This window comes from Notolepis coatsorum (genome assembly GCF_963971535.1).
Source record: "Notolepis coatsorum genome assembly, chromosome: 17".
Taxonomy (NCBI): Eukaryota; Metazoa; Chordata; class Actinopteri; order Aulopiformes; family Paralepididae; genus Notolepis; species Notolepis coatsorum.
Genome location: NC_140181.1, coordinates 108,217,388 through 108,244,137, shown reverse-complemented (window position 1 = coordinate 108,244,137; position 26,750 = coordinate 108,217,388). Strand labels below are relative to the sequence as shown.

The 26,750-nt window shown below is 44.1% G+C and overlaps 1 protein-coding gene across 1 annotated transcript in view; it reads right to left on the bottom strand.

The window, feature by feature from the left end:
- Positions 1 to 26,750, bottom strand: part of LOC311244220 (calcium-responsive transactivator-like) — a gene marked incomplete at both ends in the record, with an annotated part of 47,900 nt that overhangs the window by 6,481 nt on the left and 14,669 nt on the right. The window contains 3 exons of the mRNA XM_084333626.1: positions 2,587 to 2,715; positions 9,071 to 9,163; positions 17,810 to 17,902. Coding sequence (XP_084189752.1) covers positions 2,587 to 2,715; positions 9,071 to 9,163; positions 17,810 to 17,902 — 315 coding nt within the window. The remainder of the gene's footprint in view (positions 1 to 2,586; positions 2,716 to 9,070; positions 9,164 to 17,809; positions 17,903 to 26,750) is intronic.

The following is a 26,750-nucleotide window of genomic DNA, read 5'->3' as shown; positions in this document are numbered from 1 at the left end:
CGTCTTCATGGCCAAGATCTTACTCCACCAGTCAACATCGATCCGTTCAGTATTCTCCTCAAAGTGTTTGGCCTGTGCTCCTAAATCTGGTAGGCTCGCACCTCTTCATTCAGTTGACCAAGCTCCTCAGATTTCACTGCATTTGGCAAGGACTTGGCTAAGGTGTTGAATGCAAATTATGTATTGTGTATAGTTCAAATGTAGCAGGTGCAGTGGCTCTGACTCCAGGAGTGGAGGATGTTGAGGCTGTAGCAGGTGCAGTGGCTCTGACTCCAGGAGTGGAGGAGGAGGAGGCTGTAGCAGGTGTAGTGGCTCTGACTCCAGAGTGAAGGATGTTGAGGCTGTAGCAGGTGTAGTGGCTCTGACTCCAGGAGGATGTTGAGGCTGTAGCAGGTGCAGTGGCTCTGACTCCAGAGTGGAGGATGTTGAGGCTGTAGCAGGTGTAGTGGCTCTGACTCCAGGAGTGGAGGATGTTGAGGCTGTAGCAGGTGTAGTGGCTCTGACTCCAGGAGTGGAGGATGTTGAGGCTGTAGCAGGTGTAGTGGCTCTGACTCCAGGAGTGGAGGATGTTGAGGCTGTAGCAGGTGTAGTGGCTCTGACTCCAGGAGTGGAGGATGTTGAGGCTGTAGCAGGTGTAGTGGCTCTGACTCCAGGAGTGGAGGAGGAGGAGGCTGTAGCAGGTGTAGTGGCTCTGACTCCAGGAGTGGAGGAGGAGGAGGCTGTAGCAGGTGTAGTGGCTCTGACTCCAGGAGGATGTTGAGGCTGTAGCAGGTGTAGTGGCTCTGACTCCAGGAGTGGAGGAGGAGGAGGCTGTAGCAGGTGTAGTGGCTCTGACTCCAGGAGTGGAGGATGTTGAGGCTGTAGCAGGTGTAGTGGCTCTGACTCCAGGAGGATGTTGAGGCTGTAGCAGGTGCAGTGGCTCTGACTCCAGGAGTGGAGGAGGAGGAGGCTGTAGCAGGTGTAGTGGCTCTGACTCCAGGAGGATGTTGAGGCTGTAGCAGGTGTAGTGGCTCTGACTCCAGGAGTGGAGGAGGCATAATGCAGTATATGTGTTTTCTGACATGCGTTTTCAGTATAGTTCAAATTCAGTAGAATAGAATAGACTTTTAATTGTCATTGCACAGTATACGAACGAAATTTCAGGGGAGCTCCCACAGACCGTATACAATATATACATACATAAACACATAACACATATAACACTGTAAATAACAGAATATTTTAAATAATAAAGTGCATGATGGGTGGTAATCAGTGATTATCAAGTCCAGGTAAGTGCATGGTGCACGTGCGGGGACAGTCAATGAGCGTTTAACAGTCTGACTGCTTGGGGGAAAAAGCTGTTCTTAAATCTTGAACTCTTGGCATGTATGGACCGGTATCTCCTCCCTGAGGGAAGGAGCTGAAAGAGGTGATGTGCTGGGTGAGACTGGTCCTTGATGATACATTTGGAGCGGTGGAGGCAGCGGGAGGTGAAGACGGAGGTGATGTTTGGTAGAGGAGTCCCGACGATCCTGCCTGCCGCCTTCACCACCCTCTGTAGAGCCTCCTGCTCTGCCTTTGTGCAGCTGGAGAACCACACAGACACACCGTAGGTCAGCACACTCTCAACCGCACAATGATAAAAGTTGACAAGGAGATTTCGTGGCAGGTCAGTCTGCTTCAGCTTCCTTAGATAGTATAGGCGTTGCTGAGCTTTTCCGATCACTGAGGCGGTGTTGGTGCTCCAGGACAGGGTCTCACTCACACTGAAACCCAGGAACTTGAACTCAGTGACCCTCTCCACTACCTCGTTGTTGATGAGCAGAGGGGAGTGGTCAGGCCTTGATCTTCTAAAATCCACTATGATCTCTCTTGTTTTCTTTATGTTGTTCAGTATTGTATATAGTTCAAATTATGTATTGTGTATAGTTCAAATTATGTATAGTTTAAATTATGTATTGTGTATAGTTCAAATTCAGTATTATTGTATAGTTCAAATTATGTATTGTCTATAGTTCAAATTATGTATTATAGTTGAAATTATGTATTGTGTATAGGGCAAATACAGTAAAACAATAGCATTTAAAAACTGTCCTGTAACATTTAGGACAATAGGAGCATGGGGGAGAAATGGGGGACCCTGTGATGTAAACATCTCATTTGGCAGCATGTGTCGTTTATGATACGAGGAAACATAATCTGACCATTGACGCACAAATAGCATCTGATAGTTTTACGAGAGAGTTGGGGTTTTGGACCGAGGTCCTAACCAGAATAACTACACTAACACTGGCCTCTCGCAACTCTGCTTTCCGGAGTCAGTGACACAACATAGCAGGGAGGGGGGGGCCCCGCCCTCTGCACGAGATGCATCCAGCTGCAGCCCTGCAGAACCATACTGGGCTCCTCCCACTGCCACACTGCGCCCCCTGTTCCCGCGCGTTACAAAATCTAAGAGGATAGCCTACAGTGGGGGCGGGGCCCCCTAAGCTCCGGGGGCCTCCGCTACGCCAGTGTGTGTGTGTGTGTGTGTGTGTGTGTGTGTGTGTGTGTGTGTGTGTGTGTGTGTGTGTGTGTGTGTGTGTGTGTGTGTGTGGACCTCACCGTAGCCCTGTGGCCCTCCTCCACTGTAGCCCTGCTGAGAGGAGGAGTACTGCTGCTGGGTGAATGATTGTTGTTGTGCGGAGCTCTGCTGGTACTGGGCCTGCTGCTGCTGACTGTACTGGGAGTTACCTGGGGCACACACACACACAGGGACACACACAGGAACACACACACACACACAGGGACACGCACACACACACAGGGACACGCACGCACACACAGGGACACGCACACACACACAGGGACACGCACACACACACAGGAACACACACACACACAGGGACACGCACACACACACAGGAACACACACACACACACAGGGACACGCACACACACAGGGACACGCGCACATACACAGGGACACGCGCACATACACAGGGACACGCACACACACACAGGGACACACACACAGGAACACACACACACAGGGACACGCACACACACACAGGAACACACACACACACACAGGGACACACACACACACAGGAACACACACACAGGGACACGCGCACACACACAGGAACACACACACACACAGGGACACGCGCACACACACAGGAACACACACACACACAGGGACACGCGCACACACACAGGAACACACACACACACAGGGACACGCGCACACACAGGGACACACACACACACACACACACACAGGGACACACACACACACAGGAACACGCACACACACACACACACAGGAACACACACACACACACAGGAACACGCACACACACACACAGGAACACACACACACAGGAACACGTACACACACACAGGAACACGCACACAGGAACACGCACACACACACACACAGGAACACGCACACACACAGGAACACGCACACACACACACACACACACAGGAACACGCACACACACACACACAGGAACACACACACACACACAGGGACACACACACACACACACAGGGACACACACACACACGAACACGCACACACACACACACACACAGGAACACACACACACACAGGAACACGCACACACACACACAGGAACACACACACAGGAACACGTACACACACAGGAACACGCACACAGGAACACGCACACACACACACACACAGGAACACGCACACACACAGGAACACGCACACACACACACACAGGAACACGCACACACACACAGGAACACAACCAGCCATCAACATTCATGTGATACACAGTATGAGGTCAAATCTAGCTGGTGCCATTAACATCAGCTAATGGGGATACTTTTAATAAACAATAAACAGTATCTTAGATATTTAGATAACATTTTAGGACTGTTACAGTAATATTATAGTTATTATTATTATTATAGAATAGAATAGAAAGTAGGGGTGTAACGGAGGCACGTGCACACATAGAGCCCAAGGGGTGCTTGAGCACCTGCCTTTTTGAGCCTCATAAAAAAAGTGCTCTTTTTAATTTTTTTTTACCGTTACGCATATAGACTGCCCTTCGAACTGAAAAATGTCAGGATAGAATCAAAATATTAGGTAAATAGAGAGAGAGATGCCCCATATTTCATTGCAGTTTGCACGGCCTCCTCAACGTGCCTCTCCGCGGATAATATAGCATATTATATTATATATAATATATATATATTAGTGCTGTCAGGCGATTAAAAAAATTTATCTAATTAATTACAGGATTTGTAATTAATTAATCTAATTAATCGCATTTTAATCGCATAACCATTTTATGCCTGATATTCTATATTATATAATCATATTTCAAATTGCATGTGTCCGGATGGCAGAATTCAGTACTGTATCTACAAAACCTTCTGTTTAATCATCTTCCATTTATTAATTTGCTTAGATTTTTCAGGTCTGGTCAATTTGAGCATGGTGTTATTCACAGTCAAAGATACAAAAAAATGTATTGATATTCTCATTTGGTTCATTACAATTTACTCAAAATAAAATTTTCATTCAATCAATCACCGCGCAGATTGATTGATTGAATGAAAATGTTATTAACAGATTGCAGAATGGGTACAATACAGTACGGCACACAATTGTTAAGGGGATGCAGACCAGGGTGCAACTTGCACCGTGCAATCCATTCTTTGTGGATCTAGCCCACAGTATTTCTGACACTGGGAATACATTCCCTGAGATTCATAGATGTCCCTAGAATCAGATACCAAGAACATGCAAATGGACCATATTAAAAAATAAAAAAGTCTGTAAATGTGTATTCTACATTCTTATGGAATGAATGAGATACAAAAAAAATATTATTAAAAAAAAAAAAAAAAAAAATGTTATTAATTTTGAGTTAATTTTCATAACGCGATAATTTGCTGTGTAATTAATTAATCTAATTAACGCGATAAACTGACAGCCCTAATATATATATAATATCGCTGCTGTCGGGACAAAACCTCATAACTCCATTTTTTTAATATTTTTTTTTTATATAAATCAACTCCGTAGATCATCCTCGATATGTGTGTGTGGGTTTTACAAAGTTTAAACAATGGGAAAGCATTAAACCGATCATCTGTCTAAACCTCCTAACTCTATTCACCCTCAAATCTGTGTTCGTTTTTTTCATCTGCTGAAAAGTTGGGTTTTTGGAGTTATGAGGTTTTGTCCCGACAGCAGCGATATATTATATTTTATGCATAGCGTGGGTGGTGATGATGATGATGATAGAAACCGCTGTTGAATGCTGGTATTACACTCATTGAGGGACACGAAGAAGTCAAGTCCGATGGGATTTGGGAATCTCAAATACAAATCGGGATTGGAATAAAAAAGGCATTTATATTAAACAATACAGAATATACAGCACTTCTTGGGGTCTGTAGGGTAAGCACTTATTCCCTCCCCCCTGAACATTTATGGAGATGTATGGGCCTTTTAAGTCAGTGATAAAAGTGTCTTTCAAGGATAAGTGAGCTCCTGCACTGATTATTATAGTTCAATATTCAATATTTGATCACCAAAACCCCCCAAAAAGCATAAAAAGGGGGCCCCCCGCCCAAAAAGGGCCCCTAAAAATCTGGTTTGCGCGCTGTGCGCGCTCGGTTAAAAGACACACAGGTATAGTGCCCTTTTCAGCCTTTGAGCACCTGCCCCTCTAAAGTCGTGTGCACGTGCCTGGTGTAACGGTACACAGAAGGTTCGGTACGTACCTCGGTATTGGGGTCACGGTTCGGTACACGTTCGGTACAACAGAAAAAAAATATTTATAATAATTATTATTAACACATTCCCTGCCATTGGTTATATCCATCAATATAGCCAGTCTGCCACCACTGTAAGCCTATGGAGATGTTCACCTTCTTTGCAGGGCTATAACTTTTTAAATTGTATTGCTAAATTGACATTACTATGGCCCATTCAACATTGATTATCTATCGTTCAGAATGTAGGAACGTTTTACTTTTTCATTCATATATTCATACAAAAATACCGTCTAGAATATAAGTATGTTTTTATCGTTTTCTGCAGTAATTCCTATGAGTTATAGGCCTAAACGCATATATAGATGTATATGATCGGTCTAGTTATGCTTCATCATGCGCGAAGGAAAGGGGGGGGGGGTCGTTTATAATTCCTTGATCACTAACTGGTCACTAACTGCTTTATGTAGTATTGGTTGATTTATTGATCAGATGGTTTGTAAATAAAGAAATGTACAATCGGCTTGAAAATAACGTTAGTTGCCTCTTACCGTTCGCCGACGAGACTGGAGGAAAAAGATCCCACTTATTTGACGTTGATCTCCTAGATCCATTTCCGGTTTGTATGGCGCAATAAATGCCCAAATCATATCGATTATTGAGTTATGGCAGCGATCCATATGCACGCCAGTGTATGTCTGGAGTCCCGCAATGATATGTGACTGCCGGACAGATTTCCCAGATGCACCGATTGCCACTTCCGATTGTAACTCGCCCGATCATCCACCAGGCGGCGGTATTGAGGCGTTGCACTATTGTGCAGGGTCCCACTGTATCACCAGAGGCTGGGTGGCTGAATTATGAATGCCATGGCGAAAAAATTAAATATGATCTCAATATCGCTGTACAGCGTGGTTTGGCAGACAACGCATGGCGGGCAATAACGCTGTAGAGCGTGGACGGCGGTGGATGTGTTAATATAATTTTTTTTTTTTTATATATATATATTATATTTATGATAATTATTATAATTATTATTATTAAATAGAATAACTTTCTATAGGCTTGCCGTGGTAGTCAGTGATACTGGTGCCATTCTGTGTTCAGGCATCCACTTGCCTACTGCCCCTTTAAACTTATCCTTGCTAAGTTTCAGTTTCACTTCCAGAGAGAATTTTACTTCACGACCAGACTGAATACTAGAGAACAGATGACATATTACAACAATGGCAAAGGATTATTTGGATTTAAACACAGTGGAGCTCAGATGATCTGTCCGGAAAAGTATGTTTCGTCTTTTTATTAGATTGTGCCTGTGAGTCCGGCAGGGGAGAATGTTGATCTGTTTGTTGGCGCGCGCACGTGTGTGTTTCTTTCCAGGCCACCATCCCGCGAGCCCCAGACCACCGCCCCGCGAGCCCCAGGCCACCGTCCCGCGAGCCACACAGGACGAGACTGGTGGTCTGGGGCTTGCAGGACGGTCCACACACCGCTATCAGTGTTCTTCTTCCCCGCCAATGAAGTATTCACCCAAAGACCCAATACTGTGGCAACAACTACCGCACTACCGGTAGAATAAGTGCAGAGAACCGTGGGAAGTGATGCAAACTGTCTTGTCGTGTTTTGAACATTTATGTTGTGTTGATGGAATCACGTTAATATAGAGAGATGAAAACAATACGTTATTTCGATTGATATGAATTGGATAATGCTAGCAGATAGGCTGCAGGCTGTTAGAGGTTAGAGGCAGAACTAGCGTAACGCGCTGTTTGGGCGTAGAGAGAGTGTACGTCAGTGGCCAATCAGATCGCAGAACCCGAACGCGGAACTGCAAGTTTGTTGGTAAAAGACTACATGCGACTCTGTGTGCCCGGCCACGCGCGCTGTTCTCGCACGGACCTCGCGAGTGCCTGCATGTGGGTGTGTTTGCGCTGTGGGGCGTATTCGTCGCATGGGTGCACGTACCGCACCGTGACGGCCGTACCGTAAATTCGCGGGACGAATACACGTACCGTTACACCCCTAATAGAAATACTTTAATCATCCCAAGGGACATTTGACACTACAAATCGCTCACATTAAACATTTAGACAGAACAAAGTCACCAATAAGAATAACAAAACAAATTGCCTAAGAATAAGAATAGAATAAAATATACAGTAAAAAAGATACAGTAAAAATATACAGAAGTCTACAGTAAGTGGGCGGCTGATTGGCGCAGTGGGCAAGGCGCTCGCCTCTAACGCAGGAGACGCTGGGTTCGAGCCCAGCTCTCTGCGTCGCTACCGGCTGGCCGGTCGTTCATACTAACACAATTGGCAAGTGTTAGAGGGTGGGAAAGCCGGTGGGTGGGGATTTGACGTTGTGGACAGCGACTCCTACAGGTCGGTTTGGTGACGCCGGTGCGACGGAAGCAGGAAGTGACGGGGGCAGCGTGAGCCTCCCACGCGTTACTCCTCGCCACTGAGAGTTCGAGCTGCTGCGGCGAAAAGATGCGACAGGCTGCCTCCTCGTGTACCGGAGGGGACACGTGATGCAAGGCTTCTGTCCTCACTACAACCGACCTGTGGGAGGCATAGTCTAGCAACAGTGTTGTTTTAAAAGTAAAAGTCCAGGAAGATGGTAACTGTCACTCTGTGCTCAGTGATGCAGTGAGGCACAGTGATGCATTGTAAAGTCTGATGTCGGAATGAAGGACTTCCTGTGCCATTCAGTGCTGCATTTAGGGAGTGTTAGCCTAGCACTGAACATGCTCCTCCTGTCAGCCAAGTCTGTGTATAGTGGGTGGGAGGGGTTTTCCCTGATGGCATGGAGCTTAGCAAGGCTCCTCTCCGCCACCATCGCTAGGGAGTCCAGCTCCACCCCAACCACGTTACTGGCCTTCTTGACCAGCTTATCAAGCCTGTTTGCGTCCCCTGCTCTCAGTCCGCTGCCCCAGCAGGTCACAGCGTACAAGAAGGCCCCCGCCACCACCGACTCATAGAACATCCTTGTACAGACATTGAAGGATCTCAGCCTTCTGAGGAAGTAGAGTTGGCTCTAGCCCTTCTTGTAGAGTGCCTCTGCGTGTTTTGACCTGTTCAGTTTGTTGTTGTTATCATTATCATCATTATAGTCTCGCATAGCCAGACCTCTATCCACACTATGTTGCACAGGTGAGACATCGGGCAGAATCCACTATCACTGGGCACTAGTTGTTGTTGTATTTCTCAAACCAATCACAGTCGTCTAGTGTGCTGCTATGCCCAGAATAATCATAATCTTTAGGTATAATATCCTATTATTACCTTTTTTATGATTTCAAAACAAACCAGTGAGTTGATTTAAAGGCCTGAAGTACCTCCTTCATAGTAGTGCTGTGAAGACTCATCGAAGGACCTCTCATAGCCTTGTTCACCATAGGAAGACTGTTGATATGAATACTCCCCATGACCTGTAGGGAATGAGAAACAACCCAAAAATTCAAACTATCTCAAAAAAAAAAAAAAAAAAAAAAGCCACTCTCATACAGTGCATAGCTTATTCCTCATGGCCCTCATTTATCAACAATTCTTAGAAAGTGTTCTATTTTCGTTCTTAAGCACAGAATTTAGAATGTGTACGTACAGAAAAATCGGGATTTATCACACGTGCGTACACAGGTTCTACGCACACTCCGTGTTGATAAATGCCACTTGTTCTACGCTCCGCTATCGTGCACAGTTTTATGTATTTGCATATAGCACCGCCCGTAATTAACCATATATGGTAATGAACACCCCCATGAAATGTGGAAAAGTGGACTAAGCCGACCGAATGCCTGGGAGAAATACGCGACAGGCTGACAGTTAACTTCCTAAAGACCATTGCTGCCTCAGGGCAGCGCAAACACTAATAAAGACCGTTAACCACTGTTTGCCATTGGTGTCATTAATAACCATGCTGGAATATGACTGCTTTTTCTTTGTTTCGTTCGATTAATACCCAGGGATTAAAGTTCTCTGTCAATTTCATTCCAAACCTCGAAGGATTTTCCGTCAATTTTCTACCTGCATATGATTTGTAGAGGCATACAATCAATTTTGATGTCGGTATTGCCTATATAAACAATAATACGAGAGCATATACAAGAACCTTTCTATTCACATAACGTTAGGTTATGACTATAACCAAGTTTTGTTAATTAGGGGTGACGCTCGGCATCACTCATGCACTCCCTCGCGTACGTGCACGCGCACTGAATAAATTCCACAAATGTACCTTTAATACCAGTATTCGTCTGACCACACCCCTCGTTAGCTTACCTTCATAAGCAGGTGTGTGGTCACCTGCTCTCCTCCTTCCCAAGCTTTCACCACAAGGTGAGGTCAAGGGCTGCAGCGGCGTCGGATGCCGAGCGTCACCCCTAATTAACAGAACTTGGTTATAGTCATAACCTAACGTTCTGTATCATTAGGGGATCCGCTCGGCATCACTCATGCACATAGGGAGGCCGAGCGGAGCCACCGGCCGACAAATACACCCCGCTGAAGGCCCCCCACAACCATCAGAACAGGGAGGGCCGAGCCCCCCCGACCCCCCCTAATGGAGGGCACCCCCCCTATTAGAGGTTTCCCGGGAGGGCGACGGACCCGACCGTGCGAAGAGGCACTCAAGCAACTCAACACACAGGGTGAGCAGCCGTGGCCTGACCCCACGACTACACACACGCACAACCCGCATGCCACCCGGGAACGAACGGAGGGAACAACCTCGTTACTGCCCCCAGAAACACGGGGTCAAGGGCAAACCCAACCCCGTGGCAAGGCCGTAGCAGCGGAGCGCGAAGGAAGGCCCAGACCTACCAAAGGGACTGGACCCCCTGGAACGGGGGCCCAGAGAAGTCCATGATGCCAGCATCAAGACCCCACCAGGTGGGCACTTAGTGACCCCGCCCCCCACATCGCCAGCGTATTCGAACAAAGGCCCCTCAGCCGAGCGGGCCCTGTCCCCCCAATAGTACACCACCTGGCACACTGACCCTGCAGAACAGGCAGTCAGCATGGCCGTAAGCACACGAAAAGGTTAACCAACGGAAGCAGGCAGCACACCGGGGAAAAACCAGGCAACAGGCTGTTAACCCGAGCCTGGAGACTGCGGACAAGACAGGCGCCAGAGGGGACAGCTGAACACAGCCGCCCCGGCGGAAGGGGCGCATGCTGGCGTTGTTGCATGACCAAGCCTCCATTTAAAAACCCCCACCCAGAGGGGTTGAAGCAGAGAAGGCTGACACGATTGGCAGACGTCATGCACGTGCAGGGGCACCCTCAACCGGTTAACCCGGGAGTTGACACTGCTCCAACACACCAGAGAACCAACCACCTAGTCGTTACCTCTTGAAAGGCGCTATATAAAATGAAGCTATTATTATTATTATCACGTCTGTGCGGGAGCTCACAAATAGACTGTCTTTTAGTCTCAGTGAAGTTTCAACGGAGGTCATCTATTCTAACCAACAAATTGAAGTAGAAAGCATTTTGTTGTGACCAATCTTATTTGGAAACATGACACAAAATAATAGTATTTTGCTTTTTATTTTAAACAATATTTAATCGCATTTGGAGGTGGGTGTTTTGCGTCTCTGCCCCCCCGTGCCAAACAAACAGGCCAACCTCTTGTACTGTCGCTATCGAGCGTGAGCCCGTTATAATTACACTACTGTCGCTATTTTACAATTAACTATAATGAATTACGGTTCATACAGAACACGCGCCAGTGTTGGAACTAATGCACGAAAGCTTATTTCCGCGTCTGCAGTCTCCATATTCTACCGCTGGGCGCCAGGTACGCACGGTCGGAGCTTAAGTCAAGCACACGTTCAAATTGATAAGTCCCACACTTTGCTTAGAAATGATCGTACGCGAGGCGGTTAGGTGGTCGAGCGGAGATTGCGTTCGTCACCAGCCCCGGAGCTGTGAGCTTGGTTCGCCTGTTCGAATCCAGCTCACAGCTCCGGGGTTGTCACCAGCTTGGCTGGCCGTCTGCACTGATACAATTGGCTGTATCAGAGGGTGGGAGAAGCTGGCGGGGTGGGTCCGGGTCGTTGTAAACAGCGACTCCTACAGTTCGGTCGGGGCGCCTGCTAAGCGCGGATTGGACGTGAGGGGGATAGTGTGGTCCTCCCACACGCTACGCCCTCTCAATGAGAATCCGCGCTGCCAGGTGAAAAGAAGCGGTGATTGGCTGGACGTGTGTCGGAGGAAGCACGTGGTAGCCTCCACTCTCCCAAATGATCTGACTGTGGGGGGTAAAGCGCAGCGACCAGGAAGGGACTGGGAATTGGCATACGACTAACATTGGGATGGGAGAAAATCGGAGGAAAATGGAGGGGGAAAAAGACCAAAAAAAAAAGAAAAAAAGAAATGATCGTACGCACGGGTTACGCACATATCTGTGCGTACGCAACATTGATAAATGTTCCCACAGCCCAATGTTCCCACAGCCCTATGTTCCCACAGCCCTATGTTCCTACAGCCCTATGTTCCCACAGCCCTATGTTCCTACAGCCCAATGTTCCCACAGCCCTATGTTCCCACCGCCCTATGTTCCCACAGCCCTATGTTCCCACCGCCCTATGTTCCCTCAGCCCTATGTTCCCACAGCCCTATGTTCCCACAGCCCTATGTTCCCACCGCCCTATGTTCCCACAGCCCTATGTTCCCACAGCCCTATGTTCCCACAGCCCTATGTTCTCCCACAGCCCTATGTTCCTACAGCCCTATGTTCCTACAGCCCTATGTTCCCACAGCCCTATGTTCCCACAGCCCTATGTTCCTACAGCCCTATGGTCCTACAGCCCTATGTTCCTACAGCCCTATGGTCCCACAGCCCTATGTTCCCACAGCCCTATGTTCCCACAGCCCTATGTTCCCACAGCCCTATGTTCCCACAGCCCTATGTTCCCACAGCCCTATGGTCCCACAGCCCTATGTTCCTACAGCTCTATGGTCCCACAGCCCTATGTTCCCACAGCCCTATGTTCCTACAGCCCTATGTTCCCACAGCCCTATGTTCCCACAGCCCTATGTTCCTACAGCCCTATGGTCCCACAGCCCTATGTTCCCACATTTCCTTTTTACATACATTTATATATGATTTTATCCCCCTTTCTCTTAATTTGGTAGCCAATAAAAAATAAAAAATTATAATAAATCTAACCTAACCCTAACTAACCTTACTGTCATGCACAGTAACAGGGACACTGAGGGGAGACAGCACTGACAGTAACTTCAGCTCCACTATATGTTCAACTCCCGCGAAAGACCCTGACTGAGGAGAAAAGTAGATGTTCTTCTTAACCCTCTGGACCAGGACTGATGATTTTATTTTATTTAATTTTATTAGGGATCTCCATTAGCTGGTGCCATAGCAACCAGCTAGTCTTCCTGGGGTCCACACACAAAAAAACATACAAAAACAATTATTATTGCAAAAACAAAATTATTAAAAGTCAGTACACACAATGCATAATGAAACTACTGTAACAATTAAGATAGCTAAAATTACATTACAGTGTAAAACAAAAACAAAAAATTACTTTACAGTGTTAAAAACCATTTAAAAACAATTTAAGATTATTTTTTAAAGTGAATCTACTGTAAATGTAGCAGAGGTTTTGAGGCAGGTTATTCCAAAGAGTTAATGCTCTAAAAATAAAATATCTCCTTAAAGCGTTGGTTTTAGGACCTGGCAATTCAAGCTGCCCACTACTGGAACCTCTAGTGCAGGGCTATTCAACTAAATTGTTCAGGGGGCCACATTGTCAGAAACCCAAGGGGCCAGGGGCCGGACTGCCACGGCGCCTCCCCGTGCTATGAATATATGTACACTTGACACAACACGCAACCACATTTTCACAACTTTTATTTAACTACATAACTACAAAAGTAGTATACTTTTCAAAAAAAGTGCTTCATTTATGTGCCACATCTGCAACATCTCCTGCAAAAAGTGCTTCATTTATGACTGTGCAACAACTGCAACATCTCCTCTTCAACATTTCAATATATAAATAAAATAAAAAACAAACAAGTGCATGATGTGCATCTGAACATTCTAACATCAACACTTGAACAAAAAAACACATTTATAGTGCAGCTGAGCCTATGAAAAAGTGCTTCATGTCTGTGCAACAACAGCAAATCACAGCATCTTATTAGCACTTATTGTCCCCTCTTAACTCTCAAACATCAGGGGGGGGTGGGGGGCAGACAGGCCTAGCCTACATACACACATCTAATGAGAGAGATTGCACTTCTTTGACTGGGCAATGGCAGAGAAAAAGGGTTCATAGGAAGTGAGGGCTACCCGCAAACAGTGATGCAAATGCTCATTTGTCAAGGAGGCACGGTTGCTTGTTTTAATGGCATTCATGTGAGAGAAACTGGATTCACAGGTGTATGTTGAGCCAAACATTGTTAGCACAGATATTGCCAGCATTTTTATTTTGGGGAATGTGTTGACATGAATACACTTTATCCAAAATGTTGTGGTGGATTCATTCTCAAGTGCCTGCTTCAGAGCAGATGATGCTTGCATGTCAATTATTTCAAGTTGCAGGAGACCTTCATCAATGTGAAGTGATGCAAGGAACTCTTGTCCTTTTGTGGAAATAGCAGCTACATTGGCAAATGGGTTGCTCACAAAATGCATCAATTCTCTGGACATGTCAAATTCATCAAATCGACATGCAAAGTTTTCCCTCAATTTATCAATGAAATCTGTCATTAATTGAGTGACTTTTGGGTCAATTGTGCGTGTGAACGTTGACCTGAATTTTTTTTTTTTTTTTTTTTTTTTTATCATGTAATCTTTGGCGGGCCGGTCAGAATCATCCCGCGGGCCGGATCTGGCCTGCGGGCCGCCAGTTGAATAGCCCTGCTCTAGTGTAATGCTGAGGGGAGATGAGATGCGTGTGAATGTGTGGCGTTGCATATGTTTTTGTCTGACATCTGCGTGTGCGAGGTTGTGTCTGGTTACCATCAGGGTATTACTGCTGCCTTATAGGGCTGAGCCCAAACGTTCCAATGTTCGGACCTTCGTTCATTACGTTGGCATTCGAATTCTAAATCAACATTCGCATTTTTTTTTATTATTTATTTAATTTTAATTTTTTCTGTGTCTATTCATTCTGTTTAAACCAATGGGGGTTTTCTTCACATTTGCAGATAAAGATTAGGCTACACTAATATTATAGTATTAAACTATTATAGTATATGACTCGTCATAATTTTCTTTTATAAAACATTTATCGTAAATGATGTAGCCTATCTGCATCCGCTTGGCGCTCGCAGCTCCTTCAAGGCGTCACCATCACTTCCATACCAACCATGCCCTTATTCGATTATTTATGTTGATGAAACTGACGAGTTATATTCATTAAAGAAAGTTGATTTAATAAAAAAAATACTAAATTGAGAATTTAGTTTGAGATTTTTTTTATTAAAAACTATGGTTCGAATGTCCGTTCGAAAAACCCTGACGAAGTTCGAATCCCAAAAACAGGCTTCGGGGAAACAGCTCTACAGGGTATTACTGCTGCCTTATGAGTGTGTCTGATTACCATCAGGGTAATACTGCTGCTTTATGGGCTGCGTTTCTGTTTGTGTTTCTGTCTGTGTTTCTGTCTGTGTTTCTGTCTGTGTTTCTGGGTGTTTCTGGCTGTGTGTCTGGGTGTGTTTCTGTCTGTGTTTCTGTCTGTGTTTCTGTCTGTGTTTCTGGCTGTGTTTCTGTCTGTGTTTCTGTCTGTGTTTCTGGGTGTTTCTGCCTGTGTCTCTGGCTGTGTTTCTGGCTGTGTTTCTGTCTGTGTTTCTGGGTGTTTCTGCCTGTGTCTCTGGCTGTGTTTCTGGCTGTGTGTCTGGGTGTGTTTCTGTCTGTGTTTCTGTCTGTGTTTCTGGCTGTGTTTCTGTCTGTGTTTCTGTCTGTGTTTCTGGGTGTTTCTGCCTGTGTCTCTGGCTGTGTTTCTGGCTGTGTTTCTGGCTGTGTTTCTGTCTGTGTTTCTGGGTGTGTTTCTGGCTGTGTTTCTGGCTATGTTTCTGGGTGTGTTTCTGGCTGTGTTTCTGTCTGTGTTTCTGTCTGTGTTTCTGGCTGTGTTTCTGGGTGTATTTCTGGCTGTGTTTCTGGCTGTGTTTCTGTCTGTGTTTCTGGGTGTGTTTCTGGCTGTGTTTCTGTCTGTGTTTCTGGCTGTGTTTCTGGCTGTGTTTCTGTCTGTGTTTCTGTCTGTGTTTCTGGCTGTATTTCTGGGTGTGTTTCTGGCTGTGTTTCTGTCTGTGTTTCTGTCTGTGTTTCTGGCTGTGTTTCTGGCTGTGTTTCTGGCTGTGTTTCTGGTGTGTTTCTGGCTGTGTTTCTGTCTGTGTTTCTGTCTGTGTTTCTGTCTGTGTTTCTGGCTGTGTTTCTGGCTGTGTTTCTGGGTGTATTTCTGGCTGTGTTTCTGGCTGTGTTTCTGTCTGTGTTTCTGGCTGTGTTTCTGTCTGTGTTTCTGGCTGTGTTTCTGGCTGTGTTTCTGTCTGTGTTTCTGTCTGTGTTTCTGTCTGTGTTTCTGTCTGTGTTTCTGGCTGTGTTTCTGGCTGTGTTTCTGTCTGTGTTTCTGGCTGTGTTTCTGGGTGTATTTCTGGCTGTGTTTCTCGCTGTGTTTCTGTCTGTGTTTCTGTCTGTGTTTCTGGCTGTGTCTGTGTTTCTGGTGTGTTTCTGGCTGTGTTTCTGGGTGTGTCTCTGGCTGTGTTTCTGGGTGTGTTTCTGGCTGTGTTTCTGGCTGTGTTTCTGGCTGTGTTTCTGTCTGTGTTTCTGGGTGTGTTTCTGGCTGTGTTTCTGGCTATGTTTCTGGGTGTGTTTCTGGCTGTGTTTCTGTCTGTGTTTCTGGCTATGTTTCTGTCTGTGTTTCTGGCTGTGTTTCTGGCTGTGTTTCTGTCTGTGTTTCTGTCTGTGTTTCTGGCTGTATTTCTGGGTGTGTTTCTGGCTGTGTTTCTGTCTGTGTTTCTGTCTGTGTTTCTGGCTGTGTTTCTGGCTGTGTTTCTGGCTGTGTTTCTGGTGTGTTTCTGGCTGTGTTTCTGTCTGTGTTTCTGTCTGTGTTTCTGGCTGTGTTTCTGTCTGTGTTTCTGGCTGTGTTTCTGGCTGTGTTTCTGGGTGTATTTCTGGCTGTGTTTCTGGCTGTGTTTCTGTCTGTGTTTCTGGCTGTGTTTCTGTCTGTGTTTCTGTCTGTGTTTCTGGCTGTGTCTGTGTTTCTGTCTGTGTTTCTGTCTGTGTTTCTGTCTGTGTTTCTGGCTGTGTTTCTGGCTGTGTTTCTGTCTGTGTTTCTGGCTGTGTTTCTGGCTGTGTTTCTGGGTGTATTTCTGGCTGTGTTTCTCGCTGTGTTTCTGTCTGTGTTTCTGTCTGTGTTTCTGGCTGTGTCTGTGTTTCTGGTGTGTTTCTGGCTGTGTTTCTGGGTGTGTCTCTGGCTGTGTTTCTGGGTGTGTTTCTGGCTGTGTTTCTGGCTGTGTTTCTGGCTGTGTTTCTGTCTGTGTTTCTGGGTGTGTTTCTGGCTGTGTTTCTGGCTATGTTTCTGGGTGTGTTTCTGGCTGTGTTTCTGTCTGTGTTTCTGGCTATGTTTCTGGGTGTGTTTCTGGCTGTGTTTCTGTCTGTGTTTCTGGCTGTGTTTCTGGCTGTGTTTCTGTCTGTGTTTCTGTCTGTGTTTCTGGCTGTATTTCTGGGTGTGTTTCTGGCTGTGTTTCTGTCTGTGTTTCTGGCTGTGTTTCTGGCTGTGTTTCTGTCTGTGTTTCTGGCTGTGTTTCTGTCTGTGTTTCTGTCTGTGTTTCTGGCTGTGTTTCTGGCTGTGTTTCTGTCTGTGTTTCTGGCTGTGTTTCTGGCTGTGTTTCTGGGTGTATTTCTGGCTGTGTTTCTGGCTGTGTTTCTGGCTGTGTTTCTGTCTGTGTTTCTGGCTGTGTCTGTGTTTCTGTCTGTGTTTCTGGTGTGTTTCTGGCTGTGTTTCTGCTGTGTTTCTGGCTGTGTTTCTGGCTGTGTTTCTGGCTGTGTTTCTGGGTGTGTTTCTGTCTGTGTTTCTGGGTGTGTGAGGTTGGAGGCTGGTTACCATCAGGGTAATACTGCTGCCTTATGGGCTCGCCGGAGCTCTGACTGTGTCCCCCGCAGAACTCATCCTGTCCCGTGTGCTGCTGTGTGGATCCTGAAAGACAGGACACCACGGTCGGTTAATAATCAGCTAGTCGGACCAATCGGCCGCTGTGTCGGTGACTAGAGGGCCAGGGCGCTCGGCTAGTTCATAACAGTTATGAAGTGTAGTTCAATGTGTGTTTAGAGAGTGTGTGTGTGTGTATGTGTGTGAGTGTGTGTGTGTGTGTGTGTGTGCACGTGTGTGTGGTCAGTAAAAGGTTAATTCTGATGGACTGTGATGGCACCATCTTATGATCCATTAAAAAAAGTGGAACTGGAAATTGTACCAATGACGGTTTGCGAGAGTTGTATCACTTGTACCGTCACCACCATTGATGTCGAACCTGTAACCAAGAGCTTATCTTCGACTGATTCTACTCATTGACCAATTATGTTTGTCATGGAAAAGATGCTCCTTAACACTTATATATACGTGTTTGCTGGCCAACCGTTATATACGTTTTTGGATCGTTTTAGCTTTTTTTCAATTTTAATATTCTATTCAATGTCATGGACCTGTATGTTGCCGTTAACACATTGGTTGCCAGCCGGATATGACGATTTTTATCGCTTGGATGCCAGCACGTTAATCAATGGGAGGATGAGCACATTTGCGAGCGATTAAACTATATCTTAAATTATGGCTATGTGTCTAATACACCCGTCGCTTATCAATGACTTGCTTGCAGTCAACATGTATGAAACAGATTGTTTTTTCATCAGTACATTTCCGTTTTATACCGTTTTGAATACGAGTATAGTTTCGGAGAGTTCTAGTAATTTCAGAGAAATTCCGCGAAAATAGCCATTTACTGGAATACACAAAACACGTTGTCATTTTCCGGCTGATTTATTAATCGTTTTCAAATAAACGCTAGATTATCGAGAGTATTTGTGTTCTTACACACGATACAAAAGCGGGCTGAAAAATCATTTATTCGTGCCTCGCTCAGCGTCTAACGCCACACACACACACACACACACACACACACACACACGTTGTAAACGCTGTGAAAAACAACTCTGATTAACCCAAAACTGGTAACATAGATTCCTTACCTCAGATCAGATGTTCTGCAAAAAGATGAATCCAATTCCTGATCGCCATTCCAAATATTGATCGCGTTTATTGATCCAACGTTATAGTCCGAAACGCATAATCGAAAGCTGCTCCGAGCCTGCTCCTGGACCGGGGTTTTTCTCTGATGCACTTTTTCACTCAATCCAATCCAATGATGTGCATTATGATCCGGGAGAGGATAGGGGCGGTATTTGCCCTTTTCGAGCTCAGAGCCATTCCCAATGATAACGTCAGGCTGGACGGATGAAAACGTAATGGATATCGCTAATAAAAGAAATAACGATTAAATAACGGGAAATCTCGTTATTGGCAACCAACGCATGGCGGGCAATAACGAGAAATCTCGTTGTTGGCAACCAATGAGTTAAAATGCATACTGGGACCCTGAGGGTGCAGTACCGGCCAGATCCTGCCAGGTGGCAGTATCAAGAGTGCAGTAAACCCTGTTCCAGACCATGTGTTACATTTAAACCCCACCGGGTGGAGATTTTTATTCCAGGGAAGCCTAGAGGTTCGATCACATTGAAACGTGTCCAGGACACTCGATGCATGTGTTGTGCCGGATTATGTCGTGGACCAGATGGACACCAATACTGGAAATCGCGATCAAACAATTGGAATATTCTTTTTGGAATAACCCCGATCAAAGGTAAGGACTATCTGACGTCAATTCCAGCTTGATCGTACAATGTTTTCATATCGATCCAGCTGATCAGCGTGTGTGGTGTTCAAGACTAATACCGTTACTGGCCATCAAAGCATTAAAAAACGACCCCCCCCCCCCCCCCCCCTTTCATGCATTCATGATGAAACATTATACCTATTTTATACATTTGATTTGGAAATAGCGTGTCCAGGCAAGAAAAGCCAACGCTTATAGTAGAATTCACGTAGCGCCCTATAACCCAGCTTTTCAGGAATTATCCCGAATCACTCCTAAACTATACAATATTCACCACAGGATAACGCGCAAATGTATTATACATGAAAAAATTATCTCTTTTTTGCATGTTCGACGGAAGAAAGTCACTGTCAAATGACCATAGTATTGTCTCCATAGCTATAATATAGAATATAGATATAGCTCTACAAATAAGGTGACGCACCCCTATCTTTAAAGCGTGGCCTAGCTAGAACGGGATAAGTTTAATCCCTGGCGCTGAATGAGTTAAAGACAATAGAAATGTATTGCAGAATCCATTTCTGTAATTTCTGACCGAGCCCAACTTTGGATTGTTAATCGATGTCGAACTCATAACAGTGAGAATGAACACACCAATGGGGATAATATAATGGAATATAATTGGGTCTCATTCCCGAACGGATTTACGACAAGAAATGTCCTCTTAGGCAGATTTCTGCCCATTTAAGACATATTAGGGCTGGCAGCGCGATTCCCCAAATTTTCCTGAGACCAGATTTGAGCGTGGCTGAGAGCAGATTTAAGAGTGCTGAGGAGCACACTTATGATTGATTGACTAATTGAAAATGTTATTAACTTGACAGACTGTGTTCTCATAGTGATTCCTTAATGTCAATGCTACATGCCTCCTTGGAATTAATTACTTAATCATAATTAAAATAAATATGGCAATACGATAATACAAAAAGAAATTACGCATTTGATGTCGGAAAAATAAATAATATAGATTCATCTGATCACAGGGCAGCTGGATTAACCATATCTGAACCAGCTATTTTGGACTAATGTATAATTACTTTAATTACCGGTACTCAGATATTTTAGTGCTGTCAGGCGATTAAAAAAATTAATCTAATTAATTACAGGATTTGTAATCAATTAATCTAATTAATCGCATTTTAATCGCATAACCATTTTATGCCTGATATTCTATATTCTATAATCATATTTCAAATTGCATGTGTCCGGATGGCAGAATTCAGTACTGTATCTACAAAACCTTCTGTTTAATCATCTTCCATCTATTAATTTGCTTAGATTTTTCAGGTCTGGTCAATTTGAGCATGGTGTTATTCACAGTCAAAGATACAAAAAAATTTATTGATATTCTCATTTGGTTCATTACAATTGACTCAAAATAAAATTTTCATTCAATCAATCACCGCGCAGATTGATTGATTGAATGAAAGTGTTATCAACAGATTGCAGAATGGGTACAATACAGTACAGCTCAATACACACAATTGTTAAGGGGATGCATGGGTCCCCCATTTTCAATTCATAATGAATTGTAACTAAGGGTGCAACTTGCACTGTGTAATCCATTCTTTGTGGATCTAGCCCACAGTATTTCTGACACTGGGAATACATTCCCTGAGATTCATAGATGTCCCTAGAATCAGATACCAAGAACATGCAAATGGACCATATTAAAAAAAAAAAAGTCTGTAATGTGTATTCTACATTCATATGGAATGAATGAGATAAAACATTTTTTTTTTTTTATTAATTTTGAGTTAATCTTCATAACGCGATAATTTGCTGTGTAATTAATTAATCTAATTAACGCGATAAACTGACAGCTCTAATTCAAACACAATTATGCAATTATTGTGAAATGATTGAAAATAATAATTATTTAATGCCTTCTGTGGAATTTGTATTTATTTGTTACATATCTGTTTTAATGGTATATACAATGGGACAGACCTTTGTTTGATATAGCTATAAACCTGCATTCCTTCGAATATATCATTAATCAATTAAACCTATATTGAAATACACTATATAGCCTATACACCAACACTGAAATGACAGTGGATAAATAAATAAATAAGAACTAAAGCTAATTGGTGGAAATAGACTGCATTAATATTCCATAACAAGTCTTGTGTGCGCCAGTATGGCCTACGTGTCTAATGAATGAACAGTATACGCTTAATATATTCTAGTTACTTGTTTCATTAGGATTTAGTAGATACTATATATATGCTCTGCCCTACGTACAGTATAAGTACAGTCTGTATGTATACAGACTGTACCTATACTGTACATAGGGCAGAGCATATTATATAGTATCTACTAAATCCTAATGAAACAAGTCATTAATGGAATAATAAGCCTATACTGCGTTCATTCATTACGCCGTTGGCTATATATATATATATATTAGGGCTGTCTTAAATCCTTCGAAGCTTCGTTCGATGGCACAAGCTTCGAACATTAAAAAAAATCGAAGTAAAAGAAAATTCTTTTTTACTTCGATTTTTTGTGTGTGTGTGTGTGTGTGTGTGTGTGTGTGTGTGTGTGTGCATGGGGCCATTGGGTGGGGCCGGGGGATAAATACACTGGAGGAAAGTAACCCAGCTCAGCACTGCCAAAATTATATCATCACTATTGCCTGTTTGAAGGATATCATCCTCAAACACATATACACCTACATGCCTTGTAGAATTCCACACATAAGAAAGAAAGATACAGGGATGAATAAACAAAATAGGAAATAAAATGTAGAAATGCATGCAATACATAAATAAATATGAATCTCCATATATGAAATAGAACATTTAGATAAGGTGCTACTGAGATGTTTTGGTGAGTTCTTTGTTTTTTTGTGGAAGTAGCCCTTCTTAAAAATGCATGAACATTCACTGATAATTGGTCTGTAGTGGAGTCTACAAGGTCTACATTGCCGGACCATGTAGAATCCGGACCTTGTAGACTGACATAATTCTGTGCATAGTTTAGTCTACACAGGCCATATTTCAAATAATCAAAATCTTACTTCATTCATCTTAAACATTCTTGATTTGGGGGATTGGTAGTTCCCATGAAATCTGAAGTTGTTCAAATGACAACAGCGATCCACCTTGAATTAAATCACACAGCCGAGTGAAACCTTGTTGGCTGCATCACAGTCACGAAAGGGGCTACTTAATTCATTAATCCAATCCACTTTATTTATAGAGCACATTTAAAAACAACAAAGTTTACCAAAGTGCTGTACAAGTCCCACAACATAAGAAAAAAAATTAAATAAAGAAATTATATTATATTTATATTTGGAAAATAGCTCTTTATTTGATTATCATAAAAAAGTGTTTTCTATACAGAGATATCGACATCGGTAAATATCGGTATCGGCCAGAACAGCAATATTAATATCGGTTATCGGTATCGGCCACAATTTTCACATCGGTGCATCACTAGCCCTAATATATATATATATATTAGGTGGGCATAGATTAATGTTTTTAATCTAGATTAATCTATCTGCAATCCTGGATTTAATCTAGATTAATCTAGATTAAAATGGCTAAAAAAAAAGAAAAAACTGCCGAAGGCATTCAAAATATGTGTGTTCTACCCAAATAATGACCAGAAGTAAGTCCTTACTTTTTCTTTCCTCCTTATGTTTCTCAGGCCAGGTGGCCCATTACACCATGAGCCCATCTCCCGTTTCCAAAATGCATTACAGACTGTTTGAAAAAGCTGTTTTGCTAAGATAATTGGTAATGAAATATCAAAATAATGTTCAATAAGATGTACTTGTGTTTAATAAGTTGTTTTATTCAGAAGTTAACACAAATAAATAATATTACCAGTACAGTACAGTATCTAGCACTCTCAGGAGCAAAACAGAAAGAATCATTTCAAACTTGAACTATGTGACATGGCTTGAATCAACTGCTCCAGTGGAGTTGCTCAGTGGCCAATGGTGTCAACTGTGGTTGTACTGGGCAGCTCCCAGGTGTGAATGGAACTGTGTGAATGCGAAGCAGGGCATTCCTGAAAAAGAGAATCTGTGCTCAGCGAACCTACCCTGGGTAAATAAAGGTAAAAAAAAAAAAATGTAAAAAAAAGAAATGTAAAAAATATATATATATATATATTTTTTTAGATTAATGCGTTAATTATATTATCGCGCGATACTAGTATAGCGTTAACGCAGCACGTTAACGCAGCACGTTAACGCCGTTAACGGCCCAGCTCTAATATATATATATATATATATATATATATATATATATATATATATATATATATATATATATATATATATATGTGTAAACAAGACAAACGTCTTTCTCTGGTCTGCATCCCCTTAACAATTGTGTGTATTGAGCCATACTGTATTGTACCCATTCTGCAATCTGTTAAATAAAGTTTTCATTCATTCATTCATATACAGTACTGTGCGCGCGCGCACGCGTGTGTGTGTGTGTGCGCGCGCTGCGGCAGGTGTACCACGAGCTGTACTATATATGATGCCAATACATTAATCGAATCTAATTTTGATGGGTCGCAAGACTCGCAAAGCGCTTCCGCCATTCCATTTTCACGTGGCTGCGTCATTAGTTGCCTTATAAGGAGCTCTGGAGGCGTTGTTTTGTATGGAAATGACCTGAACGGGGATGTGCTTTCGCGTTTGAGACATATGCCATTCCCCAACGCAGATATCAGATCATATCACAGGTGCGAAAGTTTGAGCCACTTAAGACATATTACCAGCGTGTTGAGGACTCAGAGTGAACTTGTCATTGATTCTGTCTCAGTCGGTTCCAAGATAAGTCTTCCAATAGAACTCTTTGGAAAATATTGGGGAATGAGACCCATTGTTTTGAGTTACGTCACAATGTTATGTTATATTAACGAGAGCCAATCATAGGGGAGGATCTGATCTCTGCTCGTGGTGGTGGTGGTAGTGGTGATGCAGAAACTCCAGATTCCACTCCTACGCAGCTTATCAGACAAACTCAGAAAATACATGCAACACATAAACCGTCTGCAAGAGGCATACAAAAGATCTACACAAAAGATCTACACAAGAGATCTACACAAGACTAATAATCTCTTCAATATGGACAGAAACCACAGCCCCTGTCTGAGCTGCACCATAGAAAACAGCCTTCCATGCTACAGCTACAACATGAGCTCTCGGAGACGTATCTGATCAAAGACCCATTTCAGCAAGCGCCCACTGATAACAGAAGAGCCTTAGCAACAGCCTTGCAACCAATCAGAGCATGGCTTGTGAGCAAGTCACTCTGCTAAACTTGGACCACAATAATAGCCACAACACAGCCCTCTCTCCAGTAAGACTCTACCTAGTCTAGACAGAATAATAGTACACCAGGGTGAATGAGGACCTCTGTTACCCTGGAACCAGTCTCCCATCCTGTTCGATCTGCGAGGCACGTGTGCCTAGTCTACTTCCCAAGACGTGGCTGTGAGACTATTATTAGGCACATGCTGACACAGCATGGGTAAAGTGATTAGCCTCTTAAAGGGATATTTCACTTTAGTAAGAACTTGTCAAGTTCTTCAGCAATCTTATCTCTATCTAAGGTCATTAGTAAGCTAGCGACCGCTACTGTCCCTGTCATCCGCTGTCAACACCACCATTCCTCCCAGGTGTCAGGCTCCTCATTCACTTCCATTCGTTTTGGGGAGCTAGTCTAAATATCGTATAATCGTATAATATATAAACAAACTACTGCTGTACAGATTCCAATAAAACAGACAATACTGAGTCAAATTTACGTGTTTGTTTTGGCATTTGATGTGTATGAGACCTACAGATTTATTACCTTTGAAAAATAAAAGCAGATCTGGTTAATTTGTTGGAGGTAGAGTGTGCTGTGTATCTTTGCCTTGCATATAATGTTGGGGAGTGGTTACCATGATTACCTGCTGCCTTGACGGAAGAAAGATTCTAAACATTCTGTGAGAAGTTGACAGTTGGTCAAACTACACCTCAAGTGAGAAATAGTTATATTTCGTATGGCTTTACGCTCTGCTCTATTGGAAATATTCCCATCATAATATATGATTTTGAAAACTTTCAGCAACCATGCACCCACGCCCACGCCCACATACGCCCGTGGATATAAGCGAGGGGCATGGCCACACTCCAGCTCTTTTCCCTTCTCTCACTTCACGGAAGTCCGTGGCTACATGCACACTTCACAGCGTGGAAAGTTAGTTAGTTAGTTGGATTAGTCATTTATGTTGCTGTCTTTTTCTTTTTGCCTTTAAAGAAAAAGTTAAGACAACATCACCACCGACCTCCTCTGTGGGGGTTCCCTGACTCCACTTTCGTGGTGAGAGGGTGAGCTTCGGCGGCGCTCAGAGCTGGGTGCGCGCCAGAGGCCGTTGAGCGCCCCTCTTCAGTGAGAGGCCCTCCGACTCCGGTGTCCCCTCCGGGGTTGACTTACGGCGCAAGCCCCCCGTCGCTGCTTGCTCCCGTCATTCGGTGAGCAGCTGTGACTGGTGGTCGGGTGGTTTTTCACCAGCACTTCCTTCTCCCAGCCTCGCTATGGCGAACACCGCAGAGTGTGGTACTGCTCAGAAGCTGTCGGCTCCGGCGTCAACATCAAACGGACCCCCGACTAGTGAGGTGTTTCGGTAGTAGGAGGAAGAGTACGTGCGGGCCACGGCGTTAATCAGGTCCCCGGGTCTCTGCGGAAAATGCAGAGGCCCTGCATCTCTTACCAGCACATCACAGATGTTGCATGAAGTGGACGCGGGTGTAATCATGGGGAGAGACGCTGCTGGACTTTTCTTCAGAGTTCGTGACGGTAGACCGGTGAAACGTCACGGCACTCCGTAGTCGAACTGAGCCGTGCTCAGGTAGGGCCGGCGGCGGCGACGGCATCTTGTAGAAAGATGAGAAAGGTCCCTCTAAAGCAGGGGTTCCCAACGTTTTCAGGCCGCAACCCCCGAAACAACGGTGTCAGAGAGCCGCGACCCCCACTATTATAGGAGGTTAAAAAAAAATGCAAAAAAGATATCCGATATATATATATATAAAAAATTATGTATGGTTGAAACATGCAAACGTATAGTGTATTGTTA